The 14,140-nt window shown below is 36.1% G+C and overlaps 2 protein-coding genes across 4 annotated transcripts in view; one reads left to right on the forward strand and one right to left on the reverse strand.

Annotated features, from left to right (window-relative positions):
• The window catches only part of CDKL1 (cyclin dependent kinase like 1), a 49,050-nt gene extending 41,876 nt beyond the window's left edge, over positions 1–7,174 (forward strand). Inside the window, exons 7-9 of one of the 2 annotated variants that reach the window (XM_025038900.1) lie at positions 2,169–2,225; positions 3,354–3,524; positions 5,071–7,174. In XM_025038900.1, coding sequence (XP_024894668.1) covers positions 2,169–2,225; positions 3,354–3,524; positions 5,071–5,178 — 336 coding nt within the window. In that variant the 3' untranslated portion in view covers positions 5,179–7,174. Of the gene's footprint in view, positions 1–2,168; positions 2,334–3,353; positions 3,525–5,070 lie in introns of those variants that run through there. The other variant, XR_003042679.1, reaches the window with a different exon arrangement.
• Positions 7,175–7,579: 405 nt separating this feature from the next.
• Positions 7,580–14,140, reverse strand: part of ATP5S (ATP synthase, H+ transporting, mitochondrial Fo complex subunit s (factor B)) — a 9,177-nt gene continuing 2,616 nt past the window's right edge. The window contains exons 2-6 of one of the 2 annotated variants that reach the window (XM_025038901.1): positions 11,466–11,741; positions 11,228–11,339; positions 9,863–10,071; positions 9,120–9,291; positions 7,580–8,324 (exon numbers count right to left, since the gene is read on the reverse strand). In XM_025038901.1, the coding sequence (XP_024894669.1) occupies positions 8,210–8,324; positions 9,120–9,291; positions 9,863–10,071; positions 11,228–11,331 (600 nt within the window). In that variant the 5' untranslated portion in view covers positions 11,332–11,339; positions 11,466–11,741 and the 3' untranslated portion in view covers positions 7,580–8,209. The remainder of the gene's footprint in view (positions 8,325–9,119; positions 9,292–9,862; positions 10,072–11,227; positions 11,340–11,465; positions 11,742–14,140) is intronic. The other variant, XM_015595958.2, reaches the window with a different exon arrangement.

Raw genomic sequence — 14,140 nt, forward strand, 5'->3', positions numbered from 1 at the left:
GCATGTTGCTATGAAAAAAAAAAGGTTTTAAAACAGTATATTTAATTTGACATAATTAGAATATATATTTAATATGTAATGTATTTACATTATATATTACATGTATTTACATATATCAGTATAAAATAATATGACAACCTCTGGAATATCATACAAAGCTTTTTACATTTGTGAAATAAATGGCTGCAAGGATATATACAAAAATATTAACAGTGGATATCTCTCTGGTGAAGTAATTTTTTCTTTCTGTATGGTTTTTTATATTTTTTATGTTTTCTAGTGAGCCTGCATTATAATTAAAAACATTGCAGAACACAATTAAGGTTTGTGAAATCCTGAGTTTCTACTGTCTAAGGAAGTTACTTTCAAGTTGAAACTAACCCTCCCGTTGCTCAGTTTCCACATGACAGTTCTGTCAAGTTCCATTTGAGCTGTCTGTCCCCTCAACTTCGTGACTTGTCCCACAATGAAGGCCTCCACTTCTCGACTGCCTCCCCCTCCTGCCTTTCTAGCAATAGGAAAAGTGGATATGCTGGGACCGAGAGGAAGGAATGACACCTGGCATATGTGAGGTGACCTAGCTAGCTCCCTTATGACCTGGATGTTCCCAGTTCCACACTAAATATCCCTTAGGGATTTCCTGTTCACTTGTCTACCGGTGAAACCCCAGAAACAACCCAGGTTTCATAAACGTAAAATGCTTCCCATACATTTAAAAAAAAATGCTTCCCATGATTTCCCAGAGGTTGTCCTGCAGGGTATTTCCTGTTGACAGAAACACAGGAAGAAGCAGTGCAAGGGATGTGCTGGTTTAACATCTGTGCTGGAGTCCCTCTGCCGGTCAGTAACCCTGCAGGAGGGAGGCCTGCTTGCTTCTGGGGCTGGGAAAACCAGCTAAGCAAGCAGGATAGGACTATCATATCACAGCCAACCAGGCCGCCTCATCTCAGGCCTTGTTGCTGAGGCAGCAGAGTTCAGTGTCAGCAATGTCATGTCAATCCCTAGTGGTGCTCAGATTCAGCACACAGAAATAGCAAGAGAAATATTTAAGCTTTGGGAGGGAGGGGCGAGCGAGGGGGAGGGAGGAGGAAGGGCTACTCTCAAGGGCTAACACAAATCTGCTTTAGGATTTTTTCCCTTGTTAATCTTAAAACAGGCTCTTATCTCTTATCAGTGCTAATAAATGTACACTTGAGAATTGGTTGTTGTTGGCCAGTTCCCCATCCAAAATAACACTGTGCTCGCAGCACTGGGGATTATATTTCATCCAGAGAGCCTGGCCTGCCACTCCAGCTTCCAGCTCACACACTGCCATCTTTATACATGCAATGCACTTGTTCATTTATTTTACTCAGCTTGGCTGGCTCTTATTTTCTCAGCTCCCTTCTTTGATTAGCCTCTTTGTCAGTGGTATATCTCTTTAACTGGCCTGTCTGTCTGACTGACATTGGGCATTCCTCCCACTTTATTGTGTTTGTTATTCCTCAGTGTCTCCAGCATGTGACTAGAGCAAAATAGTCTCATATGGCCAAATGGAGATTGATAAATATCTGCTTGGAAGACTCTAAACAGCAGGATGATCAGAGAAACAGCAGGCTCTTGTGAGAGGAGACAACAGTGTTTATTTCAGAAAACCAAGAAGCATCTGTTCACCTGGGTAGCAAAACAAACAACGCTCCCACCAAACAAACAAACAAAAACCCAAACTATTTTGAAGCTCCCTTTATGTTAATATAAATAAATGAAATAATTGGGCCCCCCTTTATATAAATGCCAGTATAAGTGCAAAAATTATTCTGAGGCAAGGCAAGTTATATAAATTGAAGCACAAAAAAAAAAAAAAGAAAGAAAATAATGATTGCTCGACATTTTTTTCTTCACTAGTGTTTTCTCAATTTTCTACCTACATTAATTCTTCAGGAAGTGAAAGAAGTCATTAGGAAGAAAATTTGGAAAAGCCATTTGGAGGTGGGGAGAAAAGGAGCTTGAGAAACAGGCATAGGCAGTTTGTTTCAGGTGAGACGTATGTTGAGCAGAGGGTGGAGGAGGCAAGGAAGGTGCCAGGAAAATACTGTCACTCAAAAGAAATGCAATCTGAAGTAACCTTATATTTGAATATATTCTGTATGTAACCTCCCCGCTCCCCTCTTTTTCTTTTTCTAAAACAGGAACCACTTGAATTAAAATTTCCAAACATCTCCTATCCTGCCCTGGGGCTCTTGAAGGTAAAATCATGGCTTCCAGACAACCAGGAAGCACACAGCAGCTGTTATCATTGAGGAATCTATGGATTGAAAAGTGTTCCTTTTAGAATTCTCCTCCTCCTTTGAAAAGTATATGTATTTTCAGTTTTTAAAATGGGTCACATTCTGTTAAAGTGAAAACATCTGTTTTTCACTTAAATCTAACATTGTATTTGAAATCTAAATTTACACGAAATAGACATTTCAGAGGAGTGGTGTTTGTTTTAAAAAAAGGATCGTTTTCTTCAAAACATGTTTAGCCATAGGATCTTTTTAAATAGCCAACTCCCTAGTATGTTTGAAGTAGGTTTTGATTTTAAAACTTTACATACACATTTTCAGAAATATGTAGGTCATATGTAAATGAGGTACTAATTAAAATATTTGCAAGTTACTGTCAATGTCCTACCTATTTCAACAAATATTTAATGCAATCACTGATGCATTTATAATAGAAAAAAATGAGAGTTCCTTGGTATATGTGGTTGTGAGATTTAATCTATCCAAGTATGAGCCATATGGCCTAGTTACTGGCAAAGCAAATAGTTAAGAATGATATAAAGGGATGTATATTAAGCCTTTCTTTCAATGCAGGCACATATATGCTTGTAATGCATAGACTATTTTTCGAAGAATATACCAAAAAAAAAAAAAACCAAAAAAAAACAAAACAGATTTTAGAAAGGGGAATGGAAGAACTAGAATGGTGGAGAGATTTTGCTGGATCTTGTATGCATTTTATTTTTACCATGTGTAGGTATTATTTTTTAAATTAAACTAGTTTTTCCAAAGTATTTACAAGGGACCAAACAGGCTAAGTGGATTATTCAAGTTGGACACTGAGGTGTTCTACTCCTTCAGGACAGAACACCAACTGCCTCAAGAACAGCAGGTGGAGAAAAATTTTTTTGTTAGTATTTTTAGAAACTATTATGCGGTTACCTATTTAGGAATGATCATGGAAGGAACTAAAATCATAATTGTTTTTTTTTCCCTCTTCTTTCCCACCTTGTTCCCAACTGAAGTTTAATCTTACAAAGACAAAAAAAAAATTAATAAGTTAATTTTATTTTAAAGTAGTAAGAAGATGGAATTTTTATGTTCTTTCAGGGCTGTCTTCACATGAATCCTGCTGAGAGACTGACCTGTGAACAGTTGTTGCAACACCCATATTTTGACAGCATCAGAGAAATAGGGGATTTGGCAAAAGATCATGACAAACCAACGAGGAAGACCTTAAGACAGAGCCGAAAGTACCACTGCTTTACAGAAGCATCCAAGGTTGCAGCTTCAGATGATCTCATACTTGCTACCTAGTGTAGAGTCTGAATTTATACTTGAGGTGGCAACTGTGATTTGTAACTCCAGCACCCTTATTCCAACCCCAGAAGACAGGTCACATGATTGACCAACCAGGGCACCCACTATAGCTGCCTCTTAAGGCCGCTTCTCCCTGAATCCTAAAAGTGTCCTTGCCCTGCGGTGCCCAGCTGCCACACTTGGGCCAGGGTTTTTGGTGTTCATAAGCACAGGTCTCAGCCAGGTACACGGGTGTGAGCCCAGCTGAGCATTTCTTGGAAAATGAAATCAGATTTATCCTTCTGTCATCATTTTTACCTTCAGTATTTATTGACATTCCAGGTTTATCCTAAAAAGAAACTGTTTTCCTCCCTGATCTTTTAATCATTAGAGTTGGCTAGGGTGAATGCAGTGATGAGTGCTTTCAGTGATAGCAGCAGAACAGTACATTTAACCAATGAATAGCCTCCAAACGTCTCACTGGGAACGTGTGAAGAATAGTGATTGGTGTTAGGTGGCAAAACAGCCTCCCAATAAGTGTCTTGTCACAGGCCTAAAGCTGTAATAATTTAGAAGGACTAGTTGGAACCGCAGCTGAGCTGGCTGCTCCTGGTCACTTCTGGATCTGCCTTAGATACTCCTTAAATTATCTTGCCTTAGACTTTCCCTTTGCAGCCTCCACTGCACAGCACACTGAATGGTGTCTGGTGGTGTATGAGGTTTGGAAGAGGGAAGAGGGTGGACAGGCCACTGGCAACAGGTACTGCATGAATTCCAGGACCCTAAGATAGACCAGAGTTTTGAAATTACAAATGTCTTTATTGACCCAGGTAGCAAAACAGGCTAGAAATACTTTCCCCCCAATTACCCCTTATCTGTTTCTTTGTATTCAAGAGTAAAGGTCTTGATGGAAATACTTTTACTTGAAAGAATAGGGGAAGCCCCTAATTTATGTATATTGCTTGTATGTACTGAAGGATTCAACCGTTTGATTTAAAAATAATAAAAAGTACCCACTTTTCAGATACCTAAGGCCATATAGTACTATACAAGAAATATGTGTTCTCCTTACCTTCATTTGACATTGACAATAAATTTAAACATTTTCTGGCGGCAAGAAGGGAGCAGTTTTGCCTTTTAAGGAGTAAATGGGCAAATCGCCTAAGTGCTCCAGACATCTGTTTTCTTTGCTATAAAACAAGGCATTGGCTTAAATGATCTCTAAGGTCCCAGGAAGCTCTTAACTCCTGTGAATATGTGCTTTTTTCCAATATGGTTAACATGCAGATTTTTTCCTTTTTCATACTCTTTAAATTTTCTTTAATGTGTGTTTTGTCTTTTAATATAAAATAAGCCTTTAAAAGGAAAAAGTAGAGACCAAATTTAAACCTTTTGTCTTCTCTCAGGTTCTGGATTCTGTTGCACAAAAACTGTTTCTGTGCTGAAAAATTTACTTTTGTGTGATGTGTTATCAGTGGTGAAAAAAGATGTACAGCATTGAACCTAATTCTGTGTTTTGTATTTTTAGTTGCAGTACCTACCTCAGCTGACTAGCAGCAGCATCCTTCCAGCTTTGGATAATAAGAAGTACTACTGTAATACCAAGAAACTTAACTACCATTTTCCAAACATTTAAGGAGCTTGGAGACTGATAATAAAAAGAATTGATGAATAACTCGAAGGAAATAAAACATATATTTGATTGAAAACAATCACAATATTGAGCAAACTTAAGTAACTGGGGGAGGTCACTTGGCAAGATGTGAAGGGAAATTCCAGAGGCAGCCTTCTGTGCTTGCTGATGGTGTCTAGAACAGAAAGGAAAAACTTGGATTTTCACTTGTACTTTTATTTTAAAGTAGCTGAGTTTATGGACAGCTATATAAATGGTATCTACTGTCCATACATCAGGCAAAACTAGAGATGTAAAAAAAACCTTATGCTTCAATTGTACCATATGCAACAAATGAAAAATAGATTCTAAAATGCCTATATGCATTTCCCTTGCTCTTTGTCATCTTGAGTCCCACATTCTTCTGCCTTTTTTGATTGTCTCAACATCACATTTAAGGAGTTTTGGTTCTTGAAATCAAAATATGTAAAATTCCATTTCTTGCTTGCTCTCTCTGAATTTTATATTTTAAAACATTTTGCGGAATATTTAAGAGTTCAAAAACATTTAACATCATATGGGTTATAAAAAGACTACCTTATATGCTTATATATTTAATGATGTGTGTATAGACATTTCTTACGTACTCTTTTTATCTTTAGTAGAGGATGCATCTTAGTCATTTTTGCAGGCAAGATGGATTTACTATAATCCATCTACACTTGTTCACTCTATTCCCCTTGCAAACAATGGCATGAAGACTGGCAGATGACCAAGGTGATCAAGAGGTAGAACAAGACCTATAGGCTTGGCAGGAACTGAGCCTGCCAACCTGAAAATAATTAATACTTCATTCTCTCCAGCTATGCCTCAGACTTGGAGACAGATCTACAGGCAGGACTTTAGTGATCTGGGTTTTAGAAGAAATTGTGAGCTTTTGTTTATGAAAAGACATTAGGTTGTAAATTGATATTTTCTCTGAAATATCTTTTTACACTATATGTATATATGTGTATGTGTATATATGTGTGTATATATATGTACTATACTAACAACTATTAATAAAAATGTCCAAAATGATATTGAGGATTCCTAACTTTGCAGTGATACTTAAAATGATGACATATAATTAGCTTCGATTTGGCCTATTGCTTCTATTTGAAAAGTTTTTTCATTCTTGTCACCTGGACACGAGGGCAATATAAAGTTCACATCTGTTTCTTATATCTCAAAGCCATTTTTGGTTGATGTGCTGCTATTTTCTAGCAGTTCTTAGCCATGGTTTTTGAAGGTGTATTTTACTGTTTCTTCAAAACATTTCTTCTGTACTGTTTACTGCTATGTTAATTTTCTTCATGACAGCATATGCCCTTATTCACTTACAGCTAAGTAATCCACCCAATTCTGGCAACTGTTCAAAAATCTTGGCTACTCCAGCCAGTTTAATATCCTGAAGCTTCCTGATGTATATAGCTTCTTTCATAGAGCTGATAGTGGGCTAAATACGAATCCCAGTATTATTTAATTCTTGTTATGCAGCCTTGATTCAAGGAAGTACATCCAACTTCTGTGAGTAGTTTACATTTTGTGGGGTTTTTTCCTTAACCCAAAACAATATGCTTGACGAGGCAGATGACTATAATTGCCTAATTCATCTAATAGTTTGACAGAAAACTATTCAGAATAGAAAACTAGCTCCAGACTAAATTGTGGTGAATCAGTTGCCTCACCATACAGTAATCTAACAAATGAGATAGAAGCGCTTATTTTTTTTTCTACTGAGTTCTATTAAATGTATGCTTATGTTTAACTTATTCATTTCTGCAATTCTTTCTTCAGCATGAGATCACCACTGTTTCACATGAGACTGTTTTATATCCTTGTCTTTTTTAATTTACTATTTTCTGATTTTTTTAAAATGACAGTGGCAATCATATTAGTAAACAGTATATCATTTATGGTATGTGCTATTGACACAAGTTGGTTTCTAAACACAATTAAAATTCATTTTCTGCCTGAACGCTACATCATGGAGTTTATTTTAAAATTATTTCCAGTCAAGGTTATATTCAGCAGCCTAATGTTCAAACCAAACAGACAGAAATCCATAAATGAAATGGCATATAACTAACAATAAAAGAATCAGGGCCGCTTCAGGCAGGTAAGAATAAGGATCTGTTTTTACCTATTAATGATATTCTTTATCTCTGCTTTCTAGATATAAATTGAATTTTGTGCTTATACACTTCTTTTTGGTCCCTTGCACTCACAGGCAGTAGTGTCCAACATAAAGGAGGAAATAAAAATTGTAATTGACATGTTAAACTTTTCTGTTTAAATTGAAGCAAAAAGTAAGTAGGGCCATGCTGGTCTTCATGATTGTTTCCTCTGTTCTATTGCAATCAGCAGGACGATTTGAATTCAGTCAAGTCAAGTATTTATGTCTACTTTTAATAAAACACCAGACTAAGCTTACTAAATAGACAAATTAGCCAGAAACTATTCAGAGAACGAGTGTATGTTATAAAAAACACAGGAATGCAGGATCATGAGAAAGGCATGCAAATGCCAGGAAGCCAGATGAATGAATGCCTCAACAACCACTGACTACTTTGCATAATTGACTCATCAGTGAATCTGAAATTTAGCTTCCAATTTTTCATAATTGTATATTTATAGTAACATGCTTCAATAATTTTAAAATGTAACAAATTACTGTTAAAATACAATAAATATGTTGTACACGTAAGTCACTTTAAAGAACTAAGTATATCAGGAGATATCTGTATAGATATCTATATAAAATGAGGAATATATTAGAATTAAAATGCTACCTGGGTTGCATTTTTCTTAAAATGATTTAATGTACTTAAACTCTGTTTCCAGTTTAGTAACTAGTGAGTCACATGTGAATATTTTCTACATGATGGACTCTGCTTCTAAAATGTCATGATATACTATCCTTATAGTTCTACTGATGATTATATAATACTTGATGCTGTTTAGGATCAACAATTTTAAATGATACTTTATATTGAATAAGGCACTTATTATTTTACTTCAAGTCTAATTTTAGTTCCAGAGAAGGCAGTGCTGTCTTAAAGGCTTGAACAAGGTTTTCTTTATCTCTTATTCCAGGAAGATCACTTAACAACAAATACTTGAGTTTTCTGTAAAAAGAGAAAGAAAAAAGTTACTTCAATTTGGCCTTTACTCTTGCAGCATTAAAAATAAACTCAATTTATTGACTTTTAGAAAAAAATTACACACAGAATATGTATATGTCACTCTATACTTTCAAAATGACTTTTAGAACGGTAGTCTTAGAGTACTACTTTAAATGAAATTCATGCTAGGAACTAAGCCAGACTTTGGAAAGTTTTGTTCTGAATTATAGCAATAATTCTAGCTGTATCTTTCCAAATACTAAATGTATATTACGGCATTGAACTCCTTTGCATGTGAGATATAAAATATGAATTTTAACCTAGAAAAGGAAAAAAATTGGGAAAGTTTTTAAAGGAACTTAAGTTGCTATTAAAAGACGCAGCCTTGAGGCTTCAACTAATGTAAGAGACAAACAACCTAGTACTTTTGATTCTAATGCTTAAAATTTCTCAAACTTCCTGTGATAAGTTATTGGCAGAACATGAGGAAAATTGCTTTAAAAGATGGAGAGGAAGCATACTAGCTAGTGTTTATTGAGAGCTTACTGTAGGAGCCACCATGCTAGGTGTTTTATATAGATTTAATTCTTTAAAATGATGCCCCCTAAAAAAATGCAATAAAACCTTAACACGTTAAGATTAATAATTTTAACTGTTCTAAAGTATTAGAGATGAAAGTTAAGTCGTTTTCTTAAATCATATTTTCAGAGCTAAAGATACTACCTCTCAACTGTTTTAAATTCTGATTATTCACCTTAACATCATTATCAAATTTTCACTTTGGCACTGACCGCCTACCTTAAATGATGCAAAGCAATGATGCCTTTGTCTGTGATATTTCCACATGAAATTATTTCCATTTCCAACATGCTTTTTTGTAAATTTTCAAGTTGACCAAGTCTCTCCAAACAGTGATCCTCGATATAATGACACTTGCATAACCTTATTTTTTCAACATGCTGTAGGCCCTCTGGGGGTTAAAAAAAAAGTTCAGTTTAAGAATCTGCTTTACCATTAAAATGACCAACTGTCCTAGCTTCACGGGACTGTTCTGGTTTTAGGACTGAAAGTCTAACGTCCTGGAAAAGCTCTCAGTCCCAGGAAAAGTGGAACAATTAGACACCTTATTAACCATACAAGGTGTTCACAATATGTGTTGTGCTGATAGACAGGAGCAGTCAGACTCTCATGCATTGGAGGAAAGAAATGCCCACATAAGCAGAAGCTGTGTGGATATAATTATTCTTACATTTTTGAGGATTTCTCAGTGACAGAACTTTGACAAATACAATTTGACAAACAAGGTCTTAAATTTTAAGTCAATAAACCACATAACAAAGTCATGTAGAGACGACGAGCTCAGGGAGGGGAGAGAGGAAGGTATTCGTAACTTCTATTTAATTTAAAAATAAATATCATACATAGGAAGAAACTGGACTGTACTGGTAAAAAGGATACACTTATGACTATAATATTCAATTGCAACAAAATGTCACTAAAAATCGGCTGTATTTCCCATAAGCAAATGATAGGGTAATTACCCATGTGATCAAATCCAATGCTCATGATACAAGAGTCAGTGGCATCGATTGCCTGGATCTTGTATTTGTCCAGAGGGCCTGTTGGGAGGTTGTTGTAGTCCTTCTGCCACCTCTCCTGGCCATGGTAGCGCACCATGGCCCCACAGCGCAGCAGCCACTCAGAGGCTGCCCTGTCAGGGCCGACATCCTTGATGCGTTCATAATCTACTCTGTTGCAAAGAGAACAAAAGCAGTTAGCTTTTACTACGATCACTAGATTCTTAACTATATTCACCAACATAAATATAGAATAACAGCAATTTTTCATATGAAATGACTGAGGAGGGAGACAAGTATATTAATGAGATCTATATAAAACAGAAACATACAATGGCTCTACCTGCTACCTTTCCTACTTTTTGTTTCCAAGTGAACACTGTCAAGGCATATTTATTATTTTTTTATTAATTTATTAAGATTACAGAAATATTTCTTTAAAATTTTTTTTAAATTTTATTATTAGTTTCAAGTATACAGTACATTGGTTAGACATTTATATAGTTTATGAAGTGATCCCCATGATTATTCTTTCCTCTGGCTCTACATCTAGCCATTACATTGCTGCTGACTGCATTCCCTAAGGCATATTATTTTTATATGAGTTTATCAGGCAGACATGAGTCTTCATTGATTCATATGTAGCACAGTGCTTGACACCAGGAGGTACTCAATAACACTATATTAAAGACAAAATGCATTGAATGAATGGTACACTTGGTTGTCTTTATTAATAATAAAAGATTAAAGGGAATAATTTTGAACCTATGTTCAAATTAATTAATCTCATTAAGTGATATTAATTTCTACACATGGCTTTTTCTCTAGTTAGTGGTGTTAATGCTATATTAAGTAACAAGGAAGTTAGTTTCATCAATTTCAAAATATTTCTAAGCATGCCCAACTCACTTTTTAAAAACGTGCATTTCCTTGATAGCATTCAAAAAGCTAACTACATCCCTTAAGAAGCTATAGAATAAAATATTCTAAAATTACATTTACTGAGCTATTCAGATTATAAAAGTAATAAATATTTTAGAAAACTTGAAAGACATGGCAAGACCAAATAAGAAAAGAAAAATCACTGAAATCCTGCAAAGCAGTCAAGTGAATATTTTGTAATCTATTTTTTTGTCTTTATTCAGTGCTTGTGTGTATGTTTTATTTGTTTTCAAACAAAATGAGGTTCATACTGCATCTGTACAAAAAAAAAACATTTGAAATATACAAAATACCCAAGTAGCTATTGGGAATTCACTTAACTTTAATAATCCCTTTAATAAGAGTAACTTACTTATTAAACTCTTCACTTTAATAAGAGTAACTTACTTATTAAACACTGCATTCAACCAGCCCCAGAAGTATCTGGAGTCGCATGACCATGGGAGTTTCTTTAAGCCACACAACCGCCAGGAAATTTTTCCAAACAGCATTATTTGATCTAGACACACAAAACAGTATTCATATTAGATCATCGGCTGGCAATCAGAGTCACAAACATATAGTCACTTACTTAACAACTCCAAAGTCGATTCTCTTGTGCCAATAAAACTAATGACTCACTTGCCTCTCAATAGTTATTGAGCAAGTCACTCATGTCTCAGTTTCCCGGTTTCTTTCGCTGCAAAAAAAGAGGGTCTCTGTGGTTCCTTCCAGCCTTGACTTTAAGTTCCATTGTTCTAGCCTCAGTTGGCATCTGCCTGCAGGTTGCCACCTGGTGTCCATTCAGGTAGTGCACCTAATTCATTGAAACCAGCTCCACTCCCAATCTACATTTCCATTATCCAAATGGTGAACTATAAATCACCTATGGAACAATGTGTCAAGGTCAAGACACTTAAATCTAGGAAAAAAGAAGAGACATGGAAACAGATTTTCCTATGACAAGGCTGCAAATAGTGTCGCTAGAACAGTGCGAGGAATGATGGGAAGGCAGCTGGGAAAGACTGGGCAAGTAACTTCACTTCTCTGACCTTTGATTTTTTCATATTTAAAATGAGATGATGTGCTCAGATGATTTCCAGATGTAAAAATCTATAACCATGAGCTGAGAAGGTGATTTTTAAATTGGGTTTCAATCTGATCTCAATTCAAGTTTCTCTGATAGTGTGCTAGGTGTGTGTGTGTGTGTGGGACAATGATAAATGAAACTCTGTCTCTGCCTTTGAGGAGCTGACAACTTAAGGCAGGGTGGAGTCAGCTAAAACAAGCTAATAAGTAGATGAAATAAAGGATAGACACAGATAAATATCTCAAAAGAGTTAAACTAAGAATAGACCAGGATTTCAATAAAGATACTAGGAAAAGGACTGTCAAGTGATTAGCTGAGGCAGGAATATTTAAGGCATGTTGTAGTTCAGTTTGGTTAGTACATGGGGGTGATGAGGAGACAGGGTCTGGCAAGATAGGGCAGGGAATTTGGACTGTCTTATGCAGGTGGTTGGGAGTCAGAGGTTTTAGCACAGCACAGTGGCATTGTTAGAGCTATGCTTCAGGAATATTACTCTGCAGCAACAAGATTAAGTATAATAAAACAAGACAGACAGCTAACAAGGGCTTCAACTATATGTGGCCATGGGAAAGGGTCAAGTGAGGGAAAAATGGGAATGACATTACAGAATGGATTCTGCATGACTCACTAAGTGAGATGTAGAGGCAAGAAGTTCAAGATGACACTAAGTTTTGGTCCTGAGTCACTGGAGGGATGATGGTGCCACTATCGGAAATCAGTGTCAGGAGGACAGAGTTCAAGTTCTTCCCACCCCAGTTTTCCATATTCTATATATGAAGTGTTGGCAGAAGTAGAGAAGACCAAAAAATCATTAGAATCAGGGTCACAAAATGGTGGTCTGAGCTGGAAGGAGCTCAGACCACCTAGACTAAACCTTTCATCTAGAGATGAGGAAACCAAAGCCCTGATATTAAGTAACTTGCTGACACCCTAAATCCCTTCTGGAACAAGGTGGGGTTTTAATAAATGCATGTGTTTAAAAGGACTTGCCCAATGTTTCATAGCTAATTGGTGGCAGTAGAAACTTGAACCTAGTTCTACTACCAGTCTAAGGTTCTACCCTTAGTCATTGGCTGGTTCTACAATTCAGGAAAAAAAAAAAAAAAAGAGAGAATGAGAAAGAGGCCTGAGTGGGAACCATCTTAGAGCTGAGGAAGTGACAAAGGATGTTGAGATTGTGGAATGGTGAAAGATAAGGTCTGAGGACAGAACCTGTAATCATTTACCCACTTTCTCCCTTTTCCTCCATCACTTTGCTTTCATTACTGCAAACCTTTACCCATAATATCATCACATTCTCAGCCCTTTCCAGCTTTTTGTTAAAGGTCTCTCCACCTGTGCCCACCTCTAATAACCATTGACTGCCAACCTTCATTTACAAACCTGGCCTTTCCAGCTTCAACTTAGGCCGTTCCCTCTATACTGTCCCTCCCTGCCCACCCAATCCTGTCTGTGGAAATCTTACCCAACCTCAAGACCTTATTTAAATGCCATCTTCATCGATCCATCCACTCATTCACTTAATAAATACTTAACACAGGTCTGCTACACCTAGTGCAAGAGATACAATGAGAAGATAAAAAACCAAACAAAATAGAGACAAAGACATGGTTCCTGTTGTCATTGAATGTATAATGAAGGCAGACAACATAAATAATGTGCAACATGGTGTCTTAGAGGAGGTATGAAAAGTTCTGTTAGAGCACAGAGGAGTGAAGAGAAGGCTTCACACTAGAGTTTTCTTTTGCAATGGGTTTTAAAAGATTAAGAGTTTCTAGTTAAGCAGAAAAAAGTATGCAGAGCGAAAGAGCAAGGATCACATTTTATTTCCATTTTTCTTAGCATCTAGCAGTGCCATTTCCCTAACAGAAGTTTAACAAATATTTACTAATTAAGTCTTTGATAGTTGATATATTTCCGTGGAAAAAAATAAAACCAGAGAAACTGTTAAACAGGTAAAAATGATCTGTGAAAATGTAAGTACTTTCACTTGATTCATTTTGGCCCACATTATATAATACAGCTTAAAAAAAGGTCCAAATTTACTTTAGCTATGATCTCTAAAAGTACGATATCACAATAAAATAATCTAAATATAAAAATCAAATTTTTATTTGGCGCTAAAGGTAAAAAAATTAATTGGTAAGTTTTTACGTTCTCAACTGTGACTTTGCTAATCGGTTTTAGGAATTTCAGATAAAATCAACCAACTACTGGGAATGTTTTCTACA

Source organism: Pteropus alecto, unplaced genomic scaffold (assembly GCF_000325575.1).
Source record: "Pteropus alecto unplaced genomic scaffold, ASM32557v1 scaffold86, whole genome shotgun sequence".
In the NCBI taxonomy this organism is placed as follows: Eukaryota; Metazoa; Chordata; class Mammalia; order Chiroptera; family Pteropodidae; genus Pteropus; species Pteropus alecto.